This window comes from Alternaria hordeiaustralica, assembly GCF_023758085.1.
Source record: "Alternaria hordeiaustralica strain BMP 2776 chromosome Unknown scaffold_11, whole genome shotgun sequence".
Classification (NCBI taxonomy): domain Eukaryota; kingdom Fungi; phylum Ascomycota; class Dothideomycetes; order Pleosporales; family Pleosporaceae; genus Alternaria; species Alternaria hordeiaustralica.
The window spans coordinates 322,615-347,906 of NW_026056783.1; the positions used below are offsets into that span (position 1 = coordinate 322,615).

The 25,292-nt window shown below is 52.7% G+C and overlaps 8 protein-coding genes across 8 annotated transcripts; 5 read left to right on the forward strand and 3 right to left on the reverse strand.

Annotated features, from left to right (window-relative positions):
• Positions 1–849: 849 nt before the first annotated feature.
• J4E84_006037 (uncharacterized protein) lies at positions 850–2,073 on the forward strand (the record flags this gene model as incomplete). The annotated part of the gene is made up of 1 exon (XM_049388629.1): positions 850–2,073. The coding sequence occupies one exon, from the start codon at positions 850–852 to the stop codon at positions 2,071–2,073; it is 1,224 nt and encodes a 407-aa protein (XP_049243528.1).
• Positions 2,074–2,349: 276 nt separating this feature from the next.
• J4E84_006038 (uncharacterized protein) lies at positions 2,350–3,157 on the reverse strand (the record flags this gene model as incomplete). Its single annotated transcript, XM_049388630.1, has 3 exons — positions 2,350–2,706; positions 2,765–3,045; positions 3,118–3,157. 3 exons carry the CDS (start codon positions 3,155–3,157, stop codon positions 2,350–2,352), a joined length of 678 nt encoding a protein of 225 aa, XP_049243529.1.
• Positions 3,158–3,410: 253 nt separating this feature from the next.
• Positions 3,411–4,730, forward strand: J4E84_006039 (uncharacterized protein; the record flags this gene model as incomplete). Its single annotated transcript, XM_049388631.1, has 5 exons — positions 3,411–3,457; positions 3,510–3,543; positions 3,595–3,955; positions 4,326–4,487; positions 4,552–4,730. The coding sequence occupies 5 exons, from the start codon at positions 3,411–3,413 to the stop codon at positions 4,728–4,730; spliced, it is 783 nt and encodes a 260-aa protein (XP_049243530.1).
• Positions 4,731–6,592: 1,862 nt separating this feature from the next.
• On the forward strand, positions 6,593–8,128 carry J4E84_006040 (uncharacterized protein; the record flags this gene model as incomplete). Its single annotated transcript, XM_049388632.1, has 1 exon — positions 6,593–8,128. One exon carries the CDS (start codon positions 6,593–6,595, stop codon positions 8,126–8,128), a length of 1,536 nt encoding a protein of 511 aa, XP_049243531.1.
• Positions 8,129–10,862: 2,734 nt separating this feature from the next.
• On the forward strand, positions 10,863–11,847 carry J4E84_006041 (uncharacterized protein; the record flags this gene model as incomplete). Its single annotated transcript, XM_049388633.1, has 4 exons — positions 10,863–10,926; positions 10,983–11,162; positions 11,211–11,625; positions 11,793–11,847. The coding sequence occupies 4 exons, from the start codon at positions 10,863–10,865 to the stop codon at positions 11,845–11,847; spliced, it is 714 nt and encodes a 237-aa protein (XP_049243532.1).
• Positions 11,848–12,178: 331 nt separating this feature from the next.
• Positions 12,179–13,872, reverse strand: J4E84_006042 (uncharacterized protein; the record flags this gene model as incomplete). The annotated part of the gene is made up of 3 exons (XM_049388634.1): positions 12,179–12,943; positions 12,997–13,722; positions 13,777–13,872. 3 exons carry the CDS (start codon positions 13,870–13,872, stop codon positions 12,179–12,181), a joined length of 1,587 nt encoding a protein of 528 aa, XP_049243533.1.
• A 4,493-nt stretch (positions 13,873–18,365) lies between these two features.
• Positions 18,366–21,524, forward strand: J4E84_006043 (uncharacterized protein; the record flags this gene model as incomplete). Its single annotated transcript, XM_049388635.1, has 2 exons — positions 18,366–19,164; positions 19,213–21,524. The coding sequence occupies 2 exons, from the start codon at positions 18,366–18,368 to the stop codon at positions 21,522–21,524; spliced, it is 3,111 nt and encodes a 1,036-aa protein (XP_049243534.1).
• Positions 21,525–22,425: 901 nt separating this feature from the next.
• Positions 22,426–23,314, reverse strand: J4E84_006044 (uncharacterized protein; the record flags this gene model as incomplete). The annotated part of the gene is made up of 2 exons (XM_049388636.1): positions 22,426–22,803; positions 22,853–23,314. 2 exons carry the CDS (start codon positions 23,312–23,314, stop codon positions 22,426–22,428), a joined length of 840 nt encoding a protein of 279 aa, XP_049243535.1.
• Positions 23,315–25,292: the final 1,978 nt, after the last annotated feature.

Genomic DNA, 25,292 nt, shown 5'->3' on the forward strand with positions numbered 1-25,292 from the left:
GCGTACCTAGGTATCGAAGTGCTTGTGCAGGGAGGATGTACCGAACATGTACTACAGATGTATGCTTACCCTACGTTGGACTGGTGAGGCCAGGACCAGTAGAAGCAGCCTCAAGCCGACGGAATAATTTCTTGCGAGCCTTGGAATCTTTGTCGAGGAAAGTCCGCGAGCTCTGGGCGCATCGGGGCACGGGATGTAGAGTGTGTCTGATTGATGAGGCTCGGAGATGGGGCTAACCATTTCCATGGTCGCGATCCAGGCGTGCGGGCAGTCGCAACCGGTGTGTCTACGGCAGTCACCCTTCGGTGGAGCGGAGGCTAACAACAGCAGCATCCACTCTTTCTGCAGCACCGCTGGACGCGAAAATGGGACGAGATGTGCCTCAGGGCGCTTCTTCTTCCTCTTCCTTTTTCACTCCAGTCCTACAGTCTGCCAATTGTCGCTTCCTCTCTTCCCCGCATCTGCGTCAGCGAATTTCTGCGCGTCACTGGCCACATTCGCATGTGATAGCATCACCAGACGGAGCCCGCACCCTACACGCAGCACGAACAGCACCACAGAGCATTGGAGCGTTGCACAACACCTGATAGTACTGTGCTAGCGGCAAGCGCCTTAAGTGTACGGGCTTCTGCAAAACAATAAAGACGCGAAAAGCACAAAGCCTACGAAACGTCCTAGGCTTGTCTATTACGGCGTCTTGCTTAGGAGCAATCGACTCTACGATCGCAGTACCAGATACTAGACGCTCCTTGTATTCTCGAGTGGGCACAATCAGCGCGATCAACCTTTCACACCATACCCAACTTATCTTTTCACACCATACCCAACTTATCTTTTCACACCGCTGCCATGCCTGGGCTCAACGAACTCATCCCACGGCCCGATTCCAGGGAACTGCTCCCGCCGCTGCTGGCCTGTCTGTCGACAGCAAATGCCTCCAAAGACGTACCCCCGGGTCTTCTACCCCTTCTATCGCCTATCCTCCGCCAACGCGTACAGCTTCTATCTTCCAACGAGTGGTTGTCGCTGTTGTGCTGGGACCGAGACATCGCGTCACGACTACCGCAAATCATCGAGAAGATAAATGTCGAACCCCACCCAGCTGCTGGGGAGATTGAAGTGGAGGAACCAGATCAGATACTGTACCGACGATCAGACCCCGAGACCCTACACGCCAAGTTGATACTGGGTGAATATGGAATCATCCCAACATACCTCTGGTGCACTGGTGGAGAAGGCGGAAGCCGCTGGCTACTGGCTGAGCTGAGAGGAACAGAAGACGTTGACGACGGCACCGAGTGGTTCGAGAACGTTCCCACTGCTGACGAGGCTGGCTTCAGGCGAAAGTCTGTGTCGGTCAAGAACAACGGCGTCGCACCCTACCAAGCCGTGGTCCAACCCGCACCCGCTGCGGAGGAAGCAGAAGAAGAGGACGACGGGTCTTACTGGGCTGCATACGACCAGACGCCCGGGCGAACACCACAGCCTAGGCGATCCCCCGCGCCAGGAACCAGCGGCCGGACGCAGATCGGACCGTCGCAGTCAGAGCTCGAGTACTTCGAGCGCTACGCGTCGGAAGTGCAGCCAGCGCTCGATGCGCACGACCCAGACGAAGAGGAGCCTGCAGCTGGCGAGTCGACGCTCAATGGCAACGCTCTCAGCTACACGCGCGAACCGCAGACCGAGCCCCTCGACACAACGAACCTGGGCCCGAACGGCTACGACTCGTCGATGCCACCGGCACACACAAGCGGTCTTCTGAACGGCAGCGGCGTTCATGGCAACGACAGCGCGGTACATCTCGAGTCCATCGAGCAGGACCAAGGCGCTACCGCAAATGCCCTGAGCCACCCCCGACCCTCTTCTTCGGCATCGACCAACTCGGTCGAGAGGCTAGAGCGAAAGGCAGAGAACTACAGCCAGGCCGAGCTTGCGATCAAGCAACATATCAGCACGGATATCAAGAGCCTGTTCCGGTTGGCGAGAGCATCAGGCATAGACAGAGAGGAGTTTGAGAGAATTATTCAGAGGGAGCTTGAGGTATTGCCCATGCTTGAGCAAGAGATGTCATAGATTGGGCCATGTCAGAGGGCCAGATTGGATAGTAGGAACCGACCAAAAGGTCGGATTCATGCGCATTTGTTGGCGTTTAACATAGCTTAGCCATTGCATAGTATTCCTAGATAGCGAAAATGACGTTCGCAGCAAAGAAAGGCCTTTTCAATGCCCCGCCAAACAGTTGTGACGCTTTTGCCGTTCCTTCAAAGCAAGATGGTCCACGTAAAGTTGCCGACACCTCAACGCCAGTCTCCTTTCCTTCCTGAGCCCCAACTATCCTTATATGATCCTCTACCGCCTTCTCTGCGCATCTCCACTCGCGAACTTGGCACCACTTGCTTTGAGCTGCTGCAAGATGTCCACCGCATTCGAGCTGTTCAGGTTCATCGTCTGGTCCATGCCCGCACTTCCGCGACCGATCTCCTCTACCACGTTGTTGGGGTCCGCAGCGCCGATCACCGGCACTTCAGAAGCGAGCCATTGCTGGAAGGGTTTCGCGACAAAGTAGCCATCCGAGGTAAACCACCGGGTCAGGGGCGCGCGGATGTGGATGGTTTGTTTGGGATTCGAGGCGTAGGGAGCGGGTGTGAAGACGACGTCGCATTCATAGATTGGAATGTGCTTCTTTGTGGAGGAGGATATCCTCACCTTGGTGTTGTCAGTATCATCAAATACGTAGGTATGGAGATCAAGCATGTGAACATACCCTGCCTGTCTTGCCCTCTCCCTCATACACTACACCCTTCTCCACAAACCATAGCCAATAACTGAATGCGGTGTTCAACAGGAAGTACGCGACGACAGCAGGCAGTGTGTAGGGCTTGCTGGCCTCCCAGCCGAACTTCCAATCGTAGTAGAAGAGTGCGCCGGCGATGGTGACGGCCGTGTAGCCGAGGACTAACCGCACATCGGTCTGTGTGTGGATCTGCTTGAACTTGAGGCTGTTGAGGTAGTTGGGGAGGGCGTCGTCGGTCGTGTTCTTGAGGTCTGATCGCGAGTATTAGATATGGTCTGTAGGCGAATGCATACATGGTTGCGATGGCGGGAATGGAAGCATACCGGCGAGGGAGTGGACTGCGATTTTCTGTGTTGCCGACATCGTGAAGTTGTGATTGTATAGTTCCTGTAGTCACAACAAGAGCAGAAGTAGTCGTGAAGCCTGGGGCTCGTTGCGCAGTTGGTGATGTAGCTTTGGACACCTTTCCATAAGCGCAAAGCGCGGACCCTGGTCTCACAACATCCCGCCGGAGCCTCAGCGGCGAGCTATCATCGTCGAGCAACAACCACCACCACCGACCTTCACCTCCCACACCCCCTCCGCACCCCGCGCATCTCTCTCTACTACCGGCACCATGGGACAGCCTGTAGTTCAGACGATCCACCGGGATCCCGCCCTGTTGTACGTTCTGGTGTTGGTTGCTATATGACGAAGATGGCTGATAATTCTACAGTTGGTGGATTCTGCTCCCCATTACGGTGGTCATGGTACAGTGCATTCAATTCCTTTGAATATACAAGATGCTAACATACATCCAGGTCTTGACAGGCATCCTCCGCCACTACGCAATGACACTCCTCCAGTCGACCCCGAAGAAGCACGACCTCGCCAAGATCCGGCAACAGCGCTCCCTCGTGCGCGGCGTCAACCTGCGCACGAATGCCCAGGTCCTCTCGCCCGGTTCCTTCGCGACCCGCAAAGCCTACATGGTGCAGGCCTACCAGGAAGGAAAGTTTCTGGCTGAGCCGGAGCTGAGGGGGAAACCCAGGCCGAATCCTATGAGCGATCCTGCGGCGATGGAGGGCATGATGGGCATGATGAAGGGGCAGATGACGATGATGATCCCACAGACTTTGATCATGGGATGGATCAATGCCTTCTTCTCTGGCTTCGTTATCAGTAAGTCTGCCTTTCTATAAATACTCCTGCACCCTAGGGGAAAGCGGCTCGCGATCAAGAGTATTCTTGCATCCCGAAATCCTTCAGACGACAGGACCGAGTCTCACATGGAACCGAGCGAGCCTGAGTCTTCCCGTGTTCGTTCGTCGAATGTCGATACCGGAGTACATGTTGCGTGGCCTTTCGCTTTGCCTAGCTCTGGAGCAGTTCCTACAGGCGCTATCTTCTAGGGCGAAGCGAGTGGCTGGTCTCTTGTATGCGTCGGAATGATGGTTGCGACTAGTTGGCGCGTTTGGTCGGCATATTCTGACATTCGGCTGCTCCCGAGCTGTAAAAGCAAATCTGATCTGTTGCTAACCGATATGCACAGTGAAACTACCCTTCCCGTTGACCCCACAATTCAAGTCTATGCTGCAATCTGGAGTTGGCACGCGCGACCTGGACGTCAGATGGGTGTCTAGTTTGTCATGGTATTTCCTGACTCTGTTCGGGCTCCAGCCCGTCTATAACTTCATTCTGGGGAACAACAATGGTATGTCGGGAAGAGCATTTGCCTACTCAGGTCAAGTCAGTCAAGCTAACAGTATTATTTAAAGCTGCCAACCAAGTCTCTCAGCAGATGGCCATGGCCAACCCAGGCGCGGGCGGCATGATGGGTCCTGAGCAGGATCCGGATAAGCTATTTCTCAACGAAGCCGAGAATCTGGAGGTGCTAGAGCATCGATGGATATTGGAGGGTATTGAAGACCGCCTTGTTGCCAAACTTGGAGCATGATGCCGACACAGAGCATCAGTTGCTGGCCATAGCACCGCCATGGCGTTCATAGATATCTAGAAAGGGCCCACAAAGCTAGTATCCCGCGTTGACTTTGCGCAAAGACCCCCGATACAGACGACCGACACGAGATAGCTAATTTCTATGACCATCACCTTATCCCATTCGTACGGCCTTTACGGTCAGCCGTGGCCATGTGGCGTGCAAGCCATGTGCGGGGATACCGTACCAAGAGCGGTGCATCTCCTGCGTCTCGCTATTTCCAGACTCTCGAGCATTTTTGAACCCCTGCGCAGAGCCGCCGGATAATCTTTTGACACTTTGACAGCAAACACGCTGTGAAGATAGTCACGTCGTCTCACCCCCGCGCCGACGCAGGGGCAGCGCAAAGTCATCCGAGTGGGCTGTTCTCGACTTGCGACGGCGCACAAGCGTCGAGTCCTTCTAATCCACCTACAGTTCCCCGCCACCACTCGCCAGTCTCCATCACCAGAGACACGGGACGCACCGCCCCCAAATGCGCCCGGAAAGCCCAAGACACTGGGAGCTCTTGCCGACTAAACCCCTTTGCGGATCGAGCTTGATGCCTGAGCCGTGAGGCGACAACTCGAATGGACTGGAGGGTGCATACAGCCGTCGAAACAGCCCAGGCGCATCCGCTCGCTATCTCTACTGCCACTCATGGAATGATAGCATCATCATTAGTGCCATGATGCTGCCTTCCAGCAACGTACGACAACTGCTTCGACAGGGAAACCATGCTTCGCCCTATCTTGATGCCTAAATCGAGTGTCCTGAGCCAAATGCGCCCCGGCTGGTGAGCCACTATGCAGCGACTCCCAATGAGAGTCCATGATACTGCACCCTCCGACCGACGACGGCTTTCTGCTCTTGATCGGGACCTGGGCCTCTCATCAGCGTTCCGGTTGCGCGGCAGCTGTCGGAACAATCACGTCCCTGGCGCAGGTGCGGTAGCACAACAGCAACTTACTACTGGTTTTTCTGTCCGGCCTCCTAACAGAAACAGCGATACTCAAAGGTACGTGATTCGTTCTTTGGGTCTTTGCATTTCGTCGTTCATCTCCTTATTTGTTTTGGCCCCCAACGCTCAAACTGGTGGGTCCGCGATTAGCATCCTCACAGCTCACGTCCACATGGTCTCGCTTCGTCCTTCCCACAGCTTAGCGAACGTGCAGCCCGCGGAAGCAGTTCTGGCACAAAAGTTGGCTTGGACGCATCGCGATGGGGTAGCGATCCGCCCATTACTAGCAAGATTGCTTTTGATTAGGGGCTTAATCCTGGGGCTTGAACCTACCCGTCGGTGGTAGGTGCTAGAGTTCACGTACAGCGCAGTGGTGGCTGGACAACTGTGCACTGCGGCCCACCGGTCAAGCTGAGAACAGGGGAGTACATATTGCCAAGGCACAAGGGCTCTCATTGGGTGGCTGACAATGCGGCTCTGCGGCTCAAACACCATAAAACACTGTAGAGCATGGCATCGAGGGACAGAAAGACGGTACGAAAGATTACGGCAGTGCAACTTGACACTAGCTTTTCTGCTTTGCTGCCTTGGTCTGTCACACCCCCCACTTGACGCTCCGCCTCTTTTGCCTCCTTTCCCAGTCCCTGTACTTGGGTTACTTCTGGTCGGCAGAACTACGACATCGAAATACCTTGACCACTCGTCTACTTGAAGGACTGTTTTCGCCTGCTCAGCGAGATTCTACAAGCAGAAGATCTTGCATCTGTCGGACTTCTACGGCACTCGCATTCCCCCATACTCTTTGGCTTCTAAGTGCCGTGCGATATTTACTCGCTATCGCTACACCTGCCCGGTTCTGTGCAACGACTGAACATCAGCCATGGACGCTCATCAGTTCCGAGACCTGCCACAAATTGAGACGATGAACGAGCCGCGCTATCCCGTCTGGGCGACAGAATACACCAACTACATGCAACCATGCAAGGAGCATGCAGTGCGTTTTCATATAGAAGAAGAGAGCTACCTGGATGATTTCGACAATGGCATTGTCAGCATGCAGCCAATGCAACGCTTCCTGTACGAGCAAAGCCCCCTTACGCCAGGCATGCTTTACGCAAAGATCCCGTTCCCAGACGGTCGATACGAGAAGCAATATGAGCAACACTGGCCTCCGGCAGACTGCTTTCGCAACGCATCACCGGATCGTACTTCTTCTGGAAACACTAGTCAAAACACCCAGGACGAGCTTCGGTCACCATACATGTGCCATAGCATCCCATATGGAAGCCCGATGGACTACTCTCATCTTCCGGTTTCATACCCGGCAGCTGAGTATCTTCAAGGCGGAGCGTTCGCCTGCGAATCTCACGCCGAAGAGCGTAACATCAGCCTTCGCGAGCTAGAGTACGAGCCTCCGGTACCGGAAGCAGTGGCTGAAGATGTGGAGGATGTTGTCATGAAACAAGAAGCTACCCCTGATCGTCATCACAGTGAAGTCAAAGAAGAAGCTACTCCGGATTATACGAGGTACGCAGACTCTGGTATCGGACACTCGGTACGAGACGCCCAGTCTGTAGAGCCCGTTGACTTCCCTGAGGAACCCGCTTCGGACTCCGACTACAGTCCGACAAGGTCTAAGCGGAGAAGGTCTACAACGTCAAGCGGTAGCTCGGGTCGCACATCGAAGCGCCGCAAGCCGATCCGTAGAGACTCTCATGCTCCAAGTCCCACGGAATCTGTCAGATCAGAGAAGAAATCTCGTCGGTCCTCCAAGACACAGAAAGCGATCACAGATTCGAGCATTCAGGCTGAAGATCGTCGAGCTTTCCCATGTCCACTTGCCGGCTATGGCTGCACGTCCAACTTCTCTTCCAAGAACGAGTGGAAGAGGCACGTCAGCACGCAGCACATCAAGCTCGGCTACTGGCGATGCGATCTATGTACCCCATCTATCGATTCCAACGACCCACAGACATTATACCATAACGACTTCAATCGCAAAGATCTATTCACTCAGCATCTCCGCCGCATGCACGCTGCTCCGAAAGACAAGTCCTGCCGCACCCAGAAAGATTACCCAGTCTGCGAAGAGAATCTCTCGGAACACCAAGTGCGCTGCAACCTACAGTTACGAGATGCGCCACAACATTCGAGCTGCCTGTTCTGCGAGCGATCCTTCCATGGTATTACATCCTGGGAGGAGCGCATGGAGCATGTTGGACGTCACTTCGAGAAGGATTACAAGAGTCGCGTGGATATGCTCGACCCTGCTACGTGGCACAGGGATCAAAGGCTTGAGCGCTATCTTCTTGAGGAAGGACTCATTGCGAGAGAAGGTGCAGGATGGAAGATTGGCGATGGCAAGCCGCGCAGAAGTGCTGAAACGGACAGCGAAGTGGACTCAGAAGAAGACTGAACCACTGTGAACTGTCAAAAAGGACTTATTCTTCATACATGGCAAGGATTAGGTTTCGGATACTAAGTTCACAGCATTCTACGACTGTCGTTATAGTTGATACCCGTTTGGGCGTTTGGGGATACGTCAAGCACATAGCATTGTTTTACGGCCGTTCACGATTTCCGTAGTAGAGTATCAAAAGCGCGTCATCTTTGAACAGTCTACTTTCAGTTTCCGTCTTGCCACCTCAATACCTCCTTGTCGCGATACCCATGCTGACTCTTCTCTACTCACTTCCCATCTTGACATGTCCGACAACCTACTCAACAGCCCCCAGCCACAACTCCTCCCTCTCGCATACTCACAGCCCCAACACACCGACGAGGTTTAGGCCGCAACGCACACCCATAGCAGCGATTCTGCACCCCTTTTGCCCCAAGACAAGACAACCCCGACGACACGACCATAGGCATAGAAGCATTCCCAACGCCTACCGATCCGGGAATGAAGAGTAATCCAGGAACTTCAAGGGACCGCTTCACCGGACACGCGCTTGCCCTGCAGTGCGAGCCTAGTTCCCTCACGTGGGGGTGGATGACTGGTGGCTAGGATCAGAGAGCGGGAAATTGAGAAAGTGGACAGGGGGAGCGATCGGTAAGCTGGGGCTATGACAGTATTCGTGAATGTACAATGGCGATTTCGCGTGATAGCGGGGGCGGAATTGTTTGGTTTCGGTCTTGATCTACGTAGACGGTGTTGCTTAGGTGTGAGTATGATGCGGCTTGCTATACTATCTGCGTTCGTGATGGTGATGTTCGTCAACGCGACGAACACCTCCCCACCCCCTCACAACCTACGAGTCGAAAACAAGGCAAAAGTAGGCAAAACGATCAACGTGTCATGTCAATCTACCTCTCTGCCTGTTTTCCTCCGTTCTGCCTGCCTGGGGCACAAAGTGAGGCTGAGACATGCACGCTCGTTCCTTCCTAGACGGCGTGCAGATACGAGGAGGTCCTCCAGTGCTGCGCCCCGCTTCCTCTTTCTCGAAGCATGCTCGCTTACCACCAACCGGCTATCGGGCTCATCTGACGTTCTGTGATGATGTGTTCATGGATAGAGGACGCGAGATGCAGGTGTGCGTTGTAGATCGCGGATTGATGATCCGCTGGGTTGCGCGATGCTATCTGCCCAGGTGGTGTCCGGTGAGAGGGTAAATGTCTGCCTCGTGCAGCGGCACTTGGGCGCGCTTTCTTCGCGAGCAAGAGTCGCAGCTTCAAACATGCGCCACATCAATGGGTTGTCTTGACAATGCGTGCGTCCGGTTACTTTCAGATGAGACCCGAGATGCTCTCGAGTATCGCGCACGTGCGGATCCCACAGACACGATCGCTGGGACGATCCAGACATGCGAACACCATACCAAAGCGTGGGCTCGGTCCGTACGACATTTGATCCTTCTAAATTCGGAAGCGGTCTTTTGGAAGCCTGTGATGGTGAATTAGATTGGAAGGAGGGGGGAAATTGAGGCTCCGTAGAGCTGGATTTGATCGTTTTTGGCTTAGTGCCGCTAGGATGATGTCATAACAGCTGAGGGAAGGAACGAACGAGTTCGTTTGCCACGTGCTTCACTCGAGCACCTGGGCACGCTTCCTCTATCCCTTCATTCGCAACTTTGCTTCAGTCTGGCTAGATGAACGATGCGTTCTTCTCGCGTCTTTGCGTGAAATCGTGTCTAGATTATGATACGTGTAGTCCCTATCTGCCTCGCCACCGTCTTGCCCAAAGTGCATGCGGTGACATAGCAGGCTTAGCATAAGTTCGTCGGGACAAATCTCTGGAAATACTGCAAATTTCAGACTGCTTGTACGATGATGATGATGAGCAGTTTCAATTGTACCGTTTCACTACATCGTTCTTCGCTCTTTCCTGATCTCCTCCCCTTCCAGGGTCTTTCCCGTCAAGTCGTTTGTTTGCGTCTCGAGATAACGTCATTAGGGGTTTAAGAGTGGGTCAAAAGCTAGAGAGTGACTGCTCAAGGAAGGAGAGGGCAACACGGATTAACCGTCGCAGCACTTGTTGGCAGTGTGGTATAGGACTATGACTAGTTGAAGACGTGGGACCTGAGGGGTGGCCGTACGGTCTCAAATCGTGCGGGTTCAGTATGTTGGTGTGTATTGCGATATTTGGAGCGACGTCAATAAGAGCTGCCAAGAAACATGTATGATCTTGCGTTTGCTTTGAGAGAATAGAAGCACAGACTATCGTGTCTGATACGGCAATGCATACGGTGAACGTCACGCTTTTACACAATCGGTGCCCATTTATCCACCGCAAATCAGTCTAAGCTTCCTCCGAGTGGTTGCTGGACCCTGGATCTTGTTGCCTTCACCTTCACTCGGATCCACCACGCTCCCCTTGCAGCATATAGTTCTCGGGTTTCATCCCCCCGCCTTCCCTCTTCTCCATCCCTCCACTGGGTTGAATCAGCGCTGGACGTCGACTTTCTCTCTACTTACACCAGTCTTGAGCAGTCATCAACATGAAGACCACGCTTCTAACCGTGACGGCCACTGTCCTTGTCCGGGCGGCGGCTGTTTTCGCTCACCCATCTCGTACACTCTCAGTTCCAACTTGTGCGAAAGCCTTCAACTAATCTTCTACAGATCCTAACTCCGTATACGGCGTCACTCCTCGAGACCAAGACCCCAACGATGGAGATGCACTTCTCGGAATCAACTGCCGCGGCAGCGCCATGTGCACGCTGTCGACTTGCGACATTAGCCTCTCGAAGATCAAGTCATACATTGATACTATTGGTATGTTCTACAAAAAAGGTTCGCCGCACTGAGCTGTGCTAACGATCTTCATCTAGACGACAAAGAAGAGTGGGGCAACGGCGACCAGATCGCTTGTAATCTTTGCAGTGGATGTTCCAACCCCGACAAGTGCGACGGCCTCTGTGCCTTCCCACAGAAGCTCAAGTCGGACGAGAAGGTCAATGGCAGCCTGATCAAGAGCAAGATCAATGACCTAGTCAATCACAAATGCGGTAGTAAGTGTACCTTGGCTACGCTACCTTCCGATACTGACTCGTTGCCAGGATGTGGCAGCTGCCCTACTAAGCCGGGAAACGACGTTAACACTGGCGAGATCACGGTCAACTACGTCACGTCTGGCTGCAAAGAGGGTGTCTGCGATTACAAGCGCAAGGCTGCCCGCGATGAGGTTGCTTCCAGCGTTACAGCCGACGAGACTGCTGACGAAGATGTTCCTGTCGACCAAACTATCGATACCGACCTTCCTGCCGACCAGACTATCGACGCCGACGATCCCATCGATACATTTCTTCCTCCCGGAACATCCGAGAACGTACATACCCTTAAGGCCCCTTGGGGTATCAATTGCAAAGGTAGCAGTCTATGTCGTATCTGCAAGGGGAGCCTCAGGCAGATTCAGGAGACATTAGCACTGATGGGTAAGTACATGCAACACACGTTCAGCTCCCTCCCCATCAAGTATGCTTTTACTGAGAGCACTATTCGCAGACGACGACTGGGAATACAAGAACAACGAGGGGATTGTGTGCGCGCATTGTACAAAGACCAGTTATGCGGCCAATTGCATCATCGCCCACAATTTACACAGACCAATCGCCATCAGGGATGTCAAAATGTTGGTCCAGCGACTCAAAGATTTTGGATGTGGACGTAAGTTGGACTCTTCTGTCGCTGTTGTGAAATCGAGGCTAATGGTTCTTAGGATGCGGAAGCGTTCCCCTCCACGTGGGCGCGGCGAATGAACAAGGCATGCTCACTGCTAACTACATAGAAAATGGTTGTCCTGACAAAGATAAACCCTGGGGTTGTGGGCCAAAGTAGCACCGACATTGTGCTGTCAATCAGCAGGGAGCACACGCCTAGCTGGCCGAAGAGGTTTATCAGACACTCTCTGTCAGCGTTGAGAAAGATTTCAAAAAGGATCTGCACGAACTCTTATCCCAGTTGTACCAACATGTAGGCCATAATCATAATAGTCGTAATAAAGTGTCATGACTATACCATAAGCACTTCAAAGCTCATCCTTGTACACCTCCTCACTCCCCTCCTGCATCTCTTCATCCTCATCGCCCTGTTCAACCTCATGTTCCTTCTCCTTGCCCATCCCCGCACTATCGCCATCTTTGTTCTTCGTCGACTTCTTCTTCGTCTTCTCAGAATCCTGATCTTCGGTATCGATGATACCTCTAAACTCCCTGCCTCTTGGTGTATCTACAAGGTCCAGCTTCCATCCCTTCTTGCCAGCCAGCTTCCTCAAGTTGGCTTTCAAAGTCTCGACATCCTTGGGATCGGCAATGTTGAGCTTCTTCATCTCCTCCTTGGACATCTGCTTGCCGTCGCTACTCGCTACGGTGCCGATAAATGTCTCCTTGCCTCCGCCGACAACGACGGATTTCTCAATCACCTTGCCTTCGCTTCCCACAAACGACTTTGCGCCGACTTCAATGCCGCCAATGACAATGCGCTTGGTAGAGCCCTCGAGGCCGTCGGCGAGATCGCGGAGCGGGTTCGTGTTGGCGTCGTCGGCAGCGTTGTGGGCAGCGATGAGACGTTCGGCCGCGGCCAGCTTGGCGGATAGCTGTGCTTCTGTCCATGCGTCCACTTCAGACTCTGGAATGACGGGTTCACAGGTTATAGGATGTGCGAGGTTCTCTTGTGGTGGGGTGAAGGCAACGTCGTGGCAGAGGCGGGGCGTGTCGACAATCATGAGGTAGGAGCAGGTGCTTGTTTCTTTGATCATGGCGATTCGGTCGGCAGATTGTGGGTTGCAGTGGAACTGGAAGAGATGTCAATACTGTGTGGGAAGACAATGGCGCTGCCAGGACATACCTGTACATCGATCTTGCGCGGCTTGCCTGTCAAGTCGCACTCAGTACCATCCGACAGCCGCTGTACCATGTATCTGCTAGACCCCTTGGTTTCTAGTCTTGAGATCTCCAGGCCCTTCTCGTCATCGTCGGTCGTTTTGTCCTCATCATCAAAAGCCTCCTTGCTGCCCTCTTCGTTGCCTAGTGTCTTGCGCGCGTCCGCTTTCTTGCTCTTCTCCTCCTTCGGGTACCTCCCCAATACGAAGCTGTGTACGCTCGTGTCCTCCACAGGTGGGTAATGGGGAACACCTCGACTTTGTGGGAGCTGGTGGAACTGCTTGACTTCGTCCTTGTAGCAGAAGCTGTAGCTCCACCAGCCGCTCACATAGTAGATGCAGTTGCCCTTCATGCCTTCGAGTAGCTCCCACCCGCGGTCTGCTGCGCGTATGAGCTCCTTCTCTTCCTCGGCTTTGGCTTCCTCGGCCGATGTTGTGTCATTCTGCGGTACCTCTTCTGGTATTATGGGTATGCTGCATAGGTAGCGCTGTCCGTGCAGCACGACTGCTTCGTATGTCTGTTCGAGCGCATCGTCTACGGGTGGTATATTCGCCGCCGGCTTATCGCGCTTCGAGAGTTCCTGTGTCTCTTGCGAGCCGGGTGTTGCAGAGCTCGAGCTGGGTGATCCGTGGGAGAGCAGAAACGTCGCATCGTTTTCGGTAACGAAAGTGTCAGGCCACAAAACCTCATACTGGGTGTGGCGTTAGCAGATGTTGCTGCTGTCGGAGTGCGTGGCGCGTCATACCTGTGGGAAAGCGAGCAGATCGTCGAACACGCTGAACGCATGCTGGTTCGCCAGCGCAATGCGCAAAACCGCCGGAAGTGCCCAAATGCCCCTCATTACGACAAGAGGCCCTAGGATCTGGGAAAGGAATAGAATAAAGGCATGCGCCGTGAAGCTGGTCGCGGAGTTCTTGGTTGCGGCCAGATGTCACTTCCGCGGGGCTAGACCGCGTTTGGCAAAACCCATGAGGGACACACGAGCGCGCTTTCCCCATCGAACCATGTTTCACGCATCACAGCCGCTTCTCTTTGGCATTCGAACAAGGTCTCCTCTGCAAGGGTAAGCGTTTGAGTTCTGGTATCAACAATGGCTAGAGCATACCAGGCTCGATATGCCGTCATCTGTTCGACCCCCCATATGAAGGCTACCTGCGCGGTCTCTGCTCAGTTGGGAATCACATCTACTTGTTCTCGATGAACATGAGGCGTCTCCGATTCGACGCGGGGTAGTATGCGCAGCCGTGGCAGTGTTCCTGACCGGTCAGCTTGCTGCCACGCCCTATAGCCGCGAGCATTGCGCATATGAAATCATGATTAGCTTAGAGCGCTCCTTCCTTCATCATCGCAATCATCGAATTGTTCCATTGGAACATGTTCCTCTCTCCCGATGGCGCGCGCAATAAAGATGCGGCGATATATCCCGGCCTTCCACTCCAAGAGAATCACATCAGAGTCGTGAGACTGTTGCCTGGCAGGTGGACTGAGCAGATTCGTTGCGAACTGTCGAGCGCCAATATCGAAGTCGCAAAATATCGGGCATTGTCTTACGTATGGGGCTCGCAACATGTGACACGATCAATTCAACTCGATGGACGTATTTACCCTGTCACGGTGAATCTTGAGGGCGCACTAAGGCACTTGCGGGAAGCGTACAAGGACGGGTTGGACCTATGGATCGATGCGCTGTACGTATGACATTTGGATTTGTCGCAGATATGTATCTGACCTACCGGCGGCTAGATGCATCAATCAGAAAGATGGCGAAGAGAGAACTCATCAAGTTCAGTTGATGGGCCTCATCTATAAGAAATGTGAGGAATGCATAGTATATCTTGGAGACGCTACCGATCCCTCTTTGACTGAACCACCACCCGTCCAGCATTTTGAAAAGAGGTCTGCCACCCAGTATCGCAGGAACATGGCAAGCCGTAAACCAGGTGTCTACGAGGTTTTCTCACTCTTCCATGACATAATTTCAGGCAAACATCTCCACACGGTCTTCGGTTATGGCGCAGATTTATCGAAAATAATTTCGCAGCAAGATCAGGCGCAATATCGATTGCAGCTATTCGAAGCCTTGAGGAAGTTTACGCATGCGCCATTCACACCCTGGTGGACTCGTATTTGGGTGATACAAGAAGTTACAACACCTCCTCGTGTTGTTATTACATACGGGACAATATCTGCATCCTGGAACATGTTTGCCCAAGGCGCAGTCAGCTATGATCGACATAGCGCCCGTTGCTGCAAGGAATTTGTCCAACATCTGCCGCCGGATCAGCAAAAGTTTGTGGCTGATAGCTGCAAGAAGATCATGGGTATTGACAGTCTTCGATGGAGCACACAATCTCTGTCGATCTGCCCCAACCTAACATCGCTTGGGTTGTTGAGCTTGTTGACCCAGTTCCGCGACCGTAAAGCGTCTGATCCCAGAGACAAAGTGTATGCTCTCCTCAGCATGGCTTGGACTCCTCCAGGCAGGACACCATTGACACCAGACTATTCGCTAAGCGAAAAAAGCGTTTTTTGTAAAGCAGCGCTCGAGTCTATCTACACGACGGAATCACTCTCAATGTTCAGCACAGAGCTCGGGCGAAAGTTCAGAAACGATTTGCCTTCGTGGGTTCCGGATTGGGGAGCGCCAGGGGGGCACACGTACGCTGCACGTACGCAAGCTATCCTTCTATACAACGCCAATCGAGAGAAGGCTACACCCTTGACAGTCAGGTCAATCACAGAGTCTGCCCTGAAACTACGGGCTGCGAGGATAACGACTGTGAGAGTACTGGGAGAGACCATGCTGGGGGACGATGCGGCTTATACCCGGCAGACACTCCTTCAATGGTTGTCACTGTGGAATACAGCGTCGTTAGCCAAGGGTAAATTTCCGGCCAAAAAGCCAGTAGATGAGCTCTTTGTGAAACTCATTTGCGCAGGTGTAATATGCCCCATTCATTCTGGGCTACAATATTGTGTACGCCCCGTAGAAGCTTACGATGCAAGCACTTTCGAGAGTTGGGCAGCATATTCAAAAATGTCGCCGCATGGAAAGGCAGACGACACAGACTTTATCGATGACACGTCAACGCCTACGCACCTGTGGAGGCAATTCATGTTGTTGTGGCCAAATTACCCGGTTCCACACGTGCTTGACCCGTTAAATGACCGAGACGAGTACTTCCCTATTGGTCTCGACAATAACACCTTGGATGGGGTTAGCTTAATCGCTCGATTATACGAGCTTCTCCTCTATTCTGACACCGGACTAAGATACAATCCTCTTGACTACTTTGATCGATATCGGCCACGACCTCATGCTCCATGGAAAGATCTCTTCATCGAAGTCCGGCAGATACTTCAAATCACATTCGGACCCGACATACATTTAAACCTTACTCAGAGAAGAGGTCTCATCCCAGATATTGACAACTCGATAAGCATAGCAACGCTCTCGCGGCGCCTCATTATTGGCGAGAATTCCTTGAGGTCGAGCCCTGTCACTGGCAAACAAGTTTTCGGATTAGGCCCGGCGGGGACGGTTAAAGGCGACGAAGTATTCCTCTTGACAGGTGGAAAGACGCCATTCGTCTTACGTCGGCGTGATGATGCAGATGACGCGATTCCAGGACCAAAATACGAGATCATCGGTGATTGTTACTTGCAAGGATGGATGGATGGCGAGGGAGAAGGTCTTGCGTTAGATGATTGGGAAGACATAACGCTCGTGTGATAATCTGAATAAAGCTACGCGATTGTTAATGGGAGAATATAGTTAGTATCAACGTTGTAAAAGCCAGAACTCTGGACAGCAATTGTGGTCTCCGAAATGCAACTGCACATAAAGATTTGACGTACGGCATGACATCGAGATTTTGTTGCAAACTACTGTTTCCGACTTCCAAACCCCCAATGTACATGCCCAAAAGTGCCGTGCGAGAAGACTTTAAGCTCGAGCGCGAAGCTTAGAAGTGTCTGCGGATGCGTTCACGAACATCGCAAACTAGTTACACACGATGATTCCAATAGATGCAGGCGATAGCCACTGTGCCCCTGTCAGATTATGGGCCCACTTAGTAAGGGTCAACCCAAGGATGACGTTGCCGACGACGCGAAAAAACACGAGATCGCGTAAACACGTGATCTTGATGTTCCCGCCTCACAGCATCCCAACAGCACCCGTGTAAAGACTTCCAATCGTTTCAGAAGCAGTGTCGTCTATACAGATCACAAGTTAGGGCTTCTTCTTGTGTAGTGCAGCGTCGCAACCGTCAAAGAGGGATTGCATCTTTCCCTTGTTCGGAGTGCTGCCTTGGACGCACGAGGGAGGAGGTGCCGTCAGGGCCCACTTGGAGGCGTCCAGCCAATAGCGGGGTGAGCGCGGGCCACCCAAAGTCTCACAACTCGCGTCGCCTCGAGGGTCTGCTTCCTTTCACTTCCGACGTTCGTGTTCGGTGTCTGCGTGGTTCTGCTAGCAAGGTCTGTCTTTGTCTCAATTGCAATCGCGTAGCCGTGGTGTACCTGGCCGTCTTTATGCTGACAGATTGCCGTAGAGCCTGTTTCTAGGGCAACCCTTCGCATCGTCTTCTCCTCCACGTCCATCCGCCCATGCCATCAAGGCAAACATCTGCCTCGCCGCGTTCACTACATATACATCCCGCGCTTTCTGCGACAGCGTCGCTGTAATATATATCGCATTACCGTTCGAGCCGACTCGCTTTTGCGATCGTTCCATCCCACACGAGTTGACAAGTGTCGGAGACTGAGGCCTGGAAAAAGAAAGCACAGGGGCCACACAAGTAAAGGAGCGCTGTTTATCAAGCCAGTCTTCTGAAAAGTCTGTTTTAGGCAGGATAACGAAGGACTGGTGCCGCCCAGTTGCATCATCAAGAAACGTTCATTCGCGAGTCGCAGCTGCTCGTACTGTTGAAGAGACATCCACACGTCCCATTAAGTTGGAGTACGTAGCAGAGATTCTGAGTCGAGCTCATTCCAGAGTACCTGTTACCTGTGCCGACGTCCAACCAGAACGCTCTCAACGCGACCATTTCCATCCATTAAACGCACGGCCCAACAGCGTGCCTACGTTACCTAGGTATCGCTCACTCTACTAGAAGCGCAACTACCACCAGCTCGCGCTAGACCGATATCGCACGTACAAAGAATCCCCGCAATTGCCGCGTATAAAACCACGAGACCTGCCTACCAGTCACTCGCTCGATATCTTCAGTCGCCTCCCTCTCAACTCCTACGGGCGCGCCGTTCGTCTGGTCCTGGGTCACTCCCAACAAAGCGCCGCACGATAAGCTTCGGAACGTTAGTCTGCTACCAATCATGGAGGCCGACCCGTCTCAGCAGACACAGCCTGCAACTCAGCAGGTCCTGGATCCACGTCGACTAGGCAGGAACAACTCGGGTCTCAATGACGGTGATATCGCCGATGTCTTGGTCATTCTCCACCCAGCTACTCCTACAGCCATTCGGATTGTCGAGCAGACAGCGCAAGATCGACCCGAGCATGTGCTCTTCCGCAATTCACTCGATTCCATGAGTAGTTCCATCACCGACGTTGAGGAGCAGGAGACATTCATCATCAACGCTCCGGAGGGACGACAAGGTACCAGCTCGCGGGCTGGTGCAGATCTGGCTCTACGCATGTCATCCGCGAAGAGGTTGAAGTTCAAGCCGCTCGGATTTATATTTGGACGCAATCACCAAAGCGCCGATGTTATCTTTGGCCAGGACTCCGGCAAGAGGATAAGCAACCAACACTTCCGCATATATCTGAATGCGGATGGTCTTCTCATGCTCGATGACATGTCCACCAATGGCACCATTGTCGACGATGCGCTCCTGAAGTGCAAGGATCCACGCTTTAGTAAGATGCGGATGCTGAGCTCGGGATCGATCATCTGTATCCAGAACTCCAACGATGCAGAGATGATCAAATTCATCGTCCGGGTACCGTCTAGAGTCAATTACATGGACCGCTTCCGCGACAACCTGCGCAACTTCATCACGGAGTGCACTCCAGACGCTGGGGACGCACAGGGCAAGGTTATTCAGCGAATCACCAAGCAATATGGCGGCCCAGCGATGAAGTGGGATGGAGGTGATACCTATAACATCGTCGGTACGTATTGCTGCAATAACACAGCCAATAGCTGCTAACTCTTCCCAGGGCAGATCGGCAAGGGCGCCTTTGCGACCGTTTACCAACTCGCTGAAAAGATGACTGGAAAACTTCTCGCAGCTAAAGAGCTGGAAAAGCGCCGATTCATGAAAAACGGAATGCTAGATAAAAAGATCGACAACGAGATGAAAATTATGCAAGACCTGCGTCACCCAAATATCGTCCAGTTCACAGAGTACCACGACCAGGGCGATTATCTCTACATCATCATGGAGTTCGTGCGGCAAGGAGATCTACAAGGCTATCTTAACAATCATGGATCCATGGAGGAGGATGTTGCGAGGTCAATGGCTCAGCAGATCCTAAGCGCGCTTAGTTATCTGCACCGAGCCAAGATCACACATCGCGACATCAAGCCCGACAACATTCTCATCTCCGATCTGGATCCTTTCACGGTCAAGCTGTCCGATTTCGGACTTTCAAAAGTTGTCAAGCACGAAGAAACCTTCCTCAAGACTTTCTGCGGAACCCTGTTGTACTGCGCCCCAGAAGTGTTCCCCGACTTCAACGGTCAATCAAAGGGAACCAAACGTCGACGTGGTGCCAAGACGTACCACTCTTATAGCTCTTCTGTGGACATATGGTCCTTTGGTGGTGTCCTATGGTATGCGCTATGCGGCGAACCTCCGTTTAGGGGTATCGCTGATGCTACCGGCGAAGCCATGTTCAACAATATCATGAAAACGCCCCTCGACCCGACACCGCTACGCAAGGCTGGTGTGTCCCCTGCTTGTATCGATCTTCTTACTGGTATGCTGCGAACCGACCCTGCAGAGCGTCCAACCGATCGCGACTGTCTCAACCATCCTTGGCTTAAAGATGGCGCGGAACTTCTCGCCGACCCGACTCTTCAGTCCATTGCGGAAGAAGACGAGCCTGAGGAGGCCGAGCAGCAGCTGTCGCAGCTCAGTCTCCAGGAGGAAGAGATTCCGGAGTCAGATGAAGACGGAGGCATTCTGTCCGATGAAGAGCTCATGGGCTTTGTCAACGAGCGTCAGCCAAAGCGAGTTCGCGCCGATCCCCTGTACCCGCGCAACCAGGTACGTGATCGTGGCGACTCAAGCGTTGAGCCGTCGTTTACTTCCTCACACCTTGTAAACGAGGAGAGCTTTCAAATGGCCCCAACACCTAGGCAACCTCGTCTGTTCGGCGAAATTGGCCAGTCAGCTTTGCAGAGCTCCGGCGTCTTGAGCGCTCATGCCCATGACGCCCTGTCGCAAGATGGGTCTGTCCGCCTTGCCCAAATTGATGGAGCAGGCGAAACGAGTTACACCGCTGGTCAGTCGGAGTTTCAGGGTCCTTTCACTGCGCCCGCCCAACTAGAGCGCGGCTTTTCCTCGCCTAGCCTTCTTGGTACCGAGTCTTTGGTACGAGATCTCAACATGACCTCGCCGCACTCACCCGTATCCAGGACACAGAGCCCGGTTATGCCTGCGACCCCCAGGACCCCGGAGGTCGTTCAACACAATTCTTTGGAACAGTCGTCCAAGGACTTCAGTCAGATTAGTGAGCCAACTCCGAGAGCACGACCTATCAATCGCCAGATCAATCTTCCTTTGACTGCCTCCTATTATTACGATCCGATGGACCCGAACACGCATAATCTGGAGTACGCTTCCAGAGTGAGTGGGTTTGACTTCGTGTCCAATAGCCGCAATTCCAACACCGAAACATCTGCATATCCGGACACAACAGCAGCTTCGGACGCAAGTGCGCAGTCGACAAGATCAAGCATTGCGAGAGTACCATCTCCGGCGGCAGCAATCCCTTCTGTTCCAGCGGAGCTTGATATCCGTCCACCACCCCGGCGACTGGGTAAGCTCATCGCAACCCCGGACTCCTTCGCACCCAACCTTACTCTCAACATCGATCAGAGTAAGACTTCTTGGGGCCGCTTGAGCAACAATACGATCGTGTACGAACACAAATCAGATACTCGCGTTCCTAAAACAGCTTTCATAGTGTTTTTCTACTCGTCAGGTGGCCAGACCCAAGAGACAGTGGATGACCTGTCACAACAGGGCAAAGATTGGACCAGCTTGGAGAATTTGAACGTTGGTATCTGGACTTGCGCCACACATGGTATCTCCATAAACGGCAAACACTTGAAGCAAAAGGACGACAAGGGGCGTGTTATCTACGGACATCTACACACTGGTGACATCATACAGGTGTACCACGATGTCCGCGGAATCGAGTGCCTAAAATTCCGCTGCGAGTTTTATCTTGGAGCTGGCAAGGAGCCACGACCGGCGGGCGACAGCTTCAGCACCATGATTGGCAGCCGGCTGTCACAGTAAACATGTCTTCGTCGAAGCAGAATTCATACGTCAGCGTCTATACAACACAGCAGCAATTTCTCATTTCCTGGCCATTTTCATTCTATTCGGGTTAGCGGGCGTTGTTGGCTTCTGTACTACTACGACTATTCCTACACATTCTCTTTGTAATGGCATCACCTCGGTGTTGGGGCTCCAAGATCGAGCAAAATCGTCTTTTTTGGAGTGAAAGCATACTGTTTGGGTGGTACATGGTCGATACAAAGCGTATTATTTCGCATCTGGCAGCGAAATTGTGGATTGGACTGAGAGTGAGAGCATAGATAAACTGTGTCTAGTGAAATGCCTAGAAAGGCAAGGACATCAAGTAAAGAACAATACGAGTGAAGCAACTGCCAACATAACATATTCAACTTCCATCTTGCACTGCACTTCTCGGTGGATGTATGGTGAGGGTCATCATGCTTTAAAAGAACTCTGTCAAGCTTGCTCTCCGCGTTGCGTTGGCGATTCAGACGAAGCTTTTGCACGACACAGCTCTCCGTGACTTCACAGCACGTGGTGAACAATCGCCAGCTAGTCATGAACTTAGGCCAGAAGCTGGTGTTTCATGGAAAACATATGGTATTTGCATAGCTCATTTCCTCTAAACAAATTGGCTATGGAGCTTCACTCTCTGGCGAGCCCTTGTCCTCCTCACTCTAGCAATACCACCGACTATTCCAATCAAGGCCGCAGCAACACTTGCTATTGCCCATGGGCGGTCAACAAACCACAACACCACAGCGACATCCGAGCCATGCCATGAACCGCCGGGCTTATGGCCGAAGAAGGTGTACTCTTCCGAGTAGAAGATTCGCGGTAGAACGAGGAAGGAGGTGGGGTCTGTGCAAGATAGGTTAGTTACTGAGACCTTTCTCCTTCACAAGACGAAAGTGGCTGACTTACCAAGGTCATTCCGTGCCTTCCACTGTTTACATTGCCCATCAGGACATGCTTCAAACCATTCCTGCAAGATTGTGCTCGTAAATTGCGGTCCAGTTGTCCAGAAGATTGTAAGGTACGGGAAAAGTAGATTCCAGTTGTGTGTAACAAGGCCTTCTGTCATCTTCTTCACGACCGGGTGCTTCGCCGCTGATGCCATCAAGTCGTTGTTGACGCCCAGTGGCGATGCTTCTGGGAACCAGGCTGGGAAGTCCAGTAAGGGGTCTAGTGAGCGTCGGCATGCGACGTCTAGGTCCATGTATACGCCGCCGAAGTGGTAGAGGGCGAAGTACTTCAAGGCATCAACCTTTTGTATCTAAACGTCGTTGGATGAAGTCAGTATACGTCTCAATTGCATTTCGTACAGGGAGAGTACTGACAGGGTATCGGTAACCATCGTATGTCGGTAGGAACCAGGCGTACTCGTTGGACAGGAACTCGCGAGCGCTCGTTGCATTCCACATGCGGATTTCGTAGCTGGGGTTGTGCTCTCGACAGAGTTTCGGCGACCCGAATCCAATAGAGGGGCCTCCACTAGAGCCTTCATGGTTGGGGTAGATTCTCTCAAACCATATGTAATGTATCGTGCGCGGGATCTTAGATCCGGTGTAGGTAGATGTATAGTCGGACTCCAGAGGTTGCTCGTTGCGCGCTACGGAACCGTTCAGAGCCTTAGCGTAGGACTCAGGGAAGTCGTCGAAGGTGATCTTGCGGCGCTCGATGTAGGCTTGGAAGGCATGTTGGCGCCTGAAGATACTGAAGATCTTCAACAACGCGGCGGCGATGACGATTCGGATGAGAATCTGGCGGAGGAACATCTTGTTCATGCTGTCGAGATGCTAGCTTCAATGAGCAGGAACAAAGTCCTTATGCATGAGAGATAGGTCGACCTTCCACCCTCTGCTTCGAGTAAGCGCCCCTGTGTCAAAGTTACTCTGAGCACCGAGTAGTCCTAGAGACACCGCCCCAACGCTAGTCTCGCACATACTATAGCATCGAATCATCTTGACAGTTGCGCCCTATAGCTGACAGGGTCATCGTAAGATGAAGTGTTGATCTCAGAGATACGAGTTTCAGGAGAAGGGTCGTGGGTAGCATGCCAGAAGTTGCACATCCTGGACCCATACTGCGGTGAGTGATAGGCCGAGGGCCACACAAATCTGTTGTCAGTGCCCAATAATCCACCGAGCATGAACAGAGAGAGGCGGAACGTGCTACCACGGCCGTACCTAGAGCGCAAACTCCTCATGCTGATTTTCATCTCCGATCTTAGTGACAACGTGCACTTTTGTGACAACTTGTTCACTCGTGGAACGACTGTAGTACTAAGGCTTGCCTTCGCATATCCTGAGTTCCTTTAGCACTCAATATCCGCGTAGAGAGGCATGAGTTGATTCGCTTTGCGGCACTTGCCAGCGTCGGACCGAGCGACTAATGTGACCAAGCTTTACAAGCTCCGGGTATGGTTCTCATGTTGACTTCAAGCATTTTGAGTACGGAAAGCGGCGTTTTGAAACGTAGAGCGGAGCTAGGCCACACAGCCACTGTGGGCGAGCTGCCTGTATAGTCCAGCCTAGTGGGCTAGCGCCCTTCGAGCGGAGAGGTTTCTACCGTTGTGACAGCACGGATAGGCCAGTTATGCTGAGATCCCGCCAATTGGGACTCGACCATTGTCCAATGACCGACCAGATGCACCCCAGGTTTCCTTCCAACTGGATGCAGTGGCTTGCCGTTATCCGGTAATAGCAGAACTGGCAACAGAAAAGCCCTTTTTCGCTGTCCACCGCTATACCTGCGATCGATTTGCTAGAAGCTATTAGTTTACATCACTCTTGATGTTTTCCAAGTGATTGTCGGCATTTAAGTGACACAGCACTTCGCAATGCTGAAATTGCGCGACAAATCAAAGCATGTGAGGACCAAGTAAAAGCAGCGCTGTCTTTGCGTGTCTCAATGCAACCTCTATACAACTTGGGATCGTGATTCTCGGTTGGGTATTCTAGGGAACTGTCGACAAGTTGGAAAAAACGTCGCTTAATGATGAAACCTGCTTCTACGAAACGGCAGGTCCTAGTCCAGATCCAGGGTAAACCTAGTGTTTATGCGCGTCGAGGGGTTCCCGTGCAATGTTTGCAAGCTCTTTAGGGAAGTGAAAGAAGACGACTTGCTGCGCCACAGCTGTTCCAGGATGAGAACTGGGGAAAGCTTAGTCGGATGGAAATTACTGCTAAATGTGTGTCGCACGTGCCAGTTTCGAAAGCGTAATATATATCCAATAGCGGAGGTGACCGATGTCGTCTATTTGTTCTTGACGAGAATGGAAACCTGCATATTCATTTAGCGGATCAGCGCACTCGTGGCCATGCACTCATTGCAACGGGGCTTCTTATTCAGGAAATCGATTCGGCTCGCTTTCTACGCTTGACGAGGTTGGTATGACTCGCACCTGATGCGCGATGTGAGAAGCTGTGTGCAGAGCGGATGCGCAACCGGCGAGTTCTGACGCGGCCCCGTGTTCGCCAGTTTCGAAGGACCTTAGGTTACTAATCAAACAAGCTCAACTAATGCGTGGAGTAAGAAACACCAAGATCTCGCTGATGTCAAGGCATTGTACGATACAGGGATTCTGCGTTGTACGTTACAGGGAGTTTCCGTCGCGGGTCATTCCTTCATTAGATGTGCCAGGGAAGACGTCGCTGCACATTCCGGGAAAGGGTTTCCTGTCGCTAGATCGATGGCCGGCGTAGTTTAGCTGGTTCAGCAACTTCAGCTGACGGGACCGGAGTTCAACTCTAAGTGTTGGCG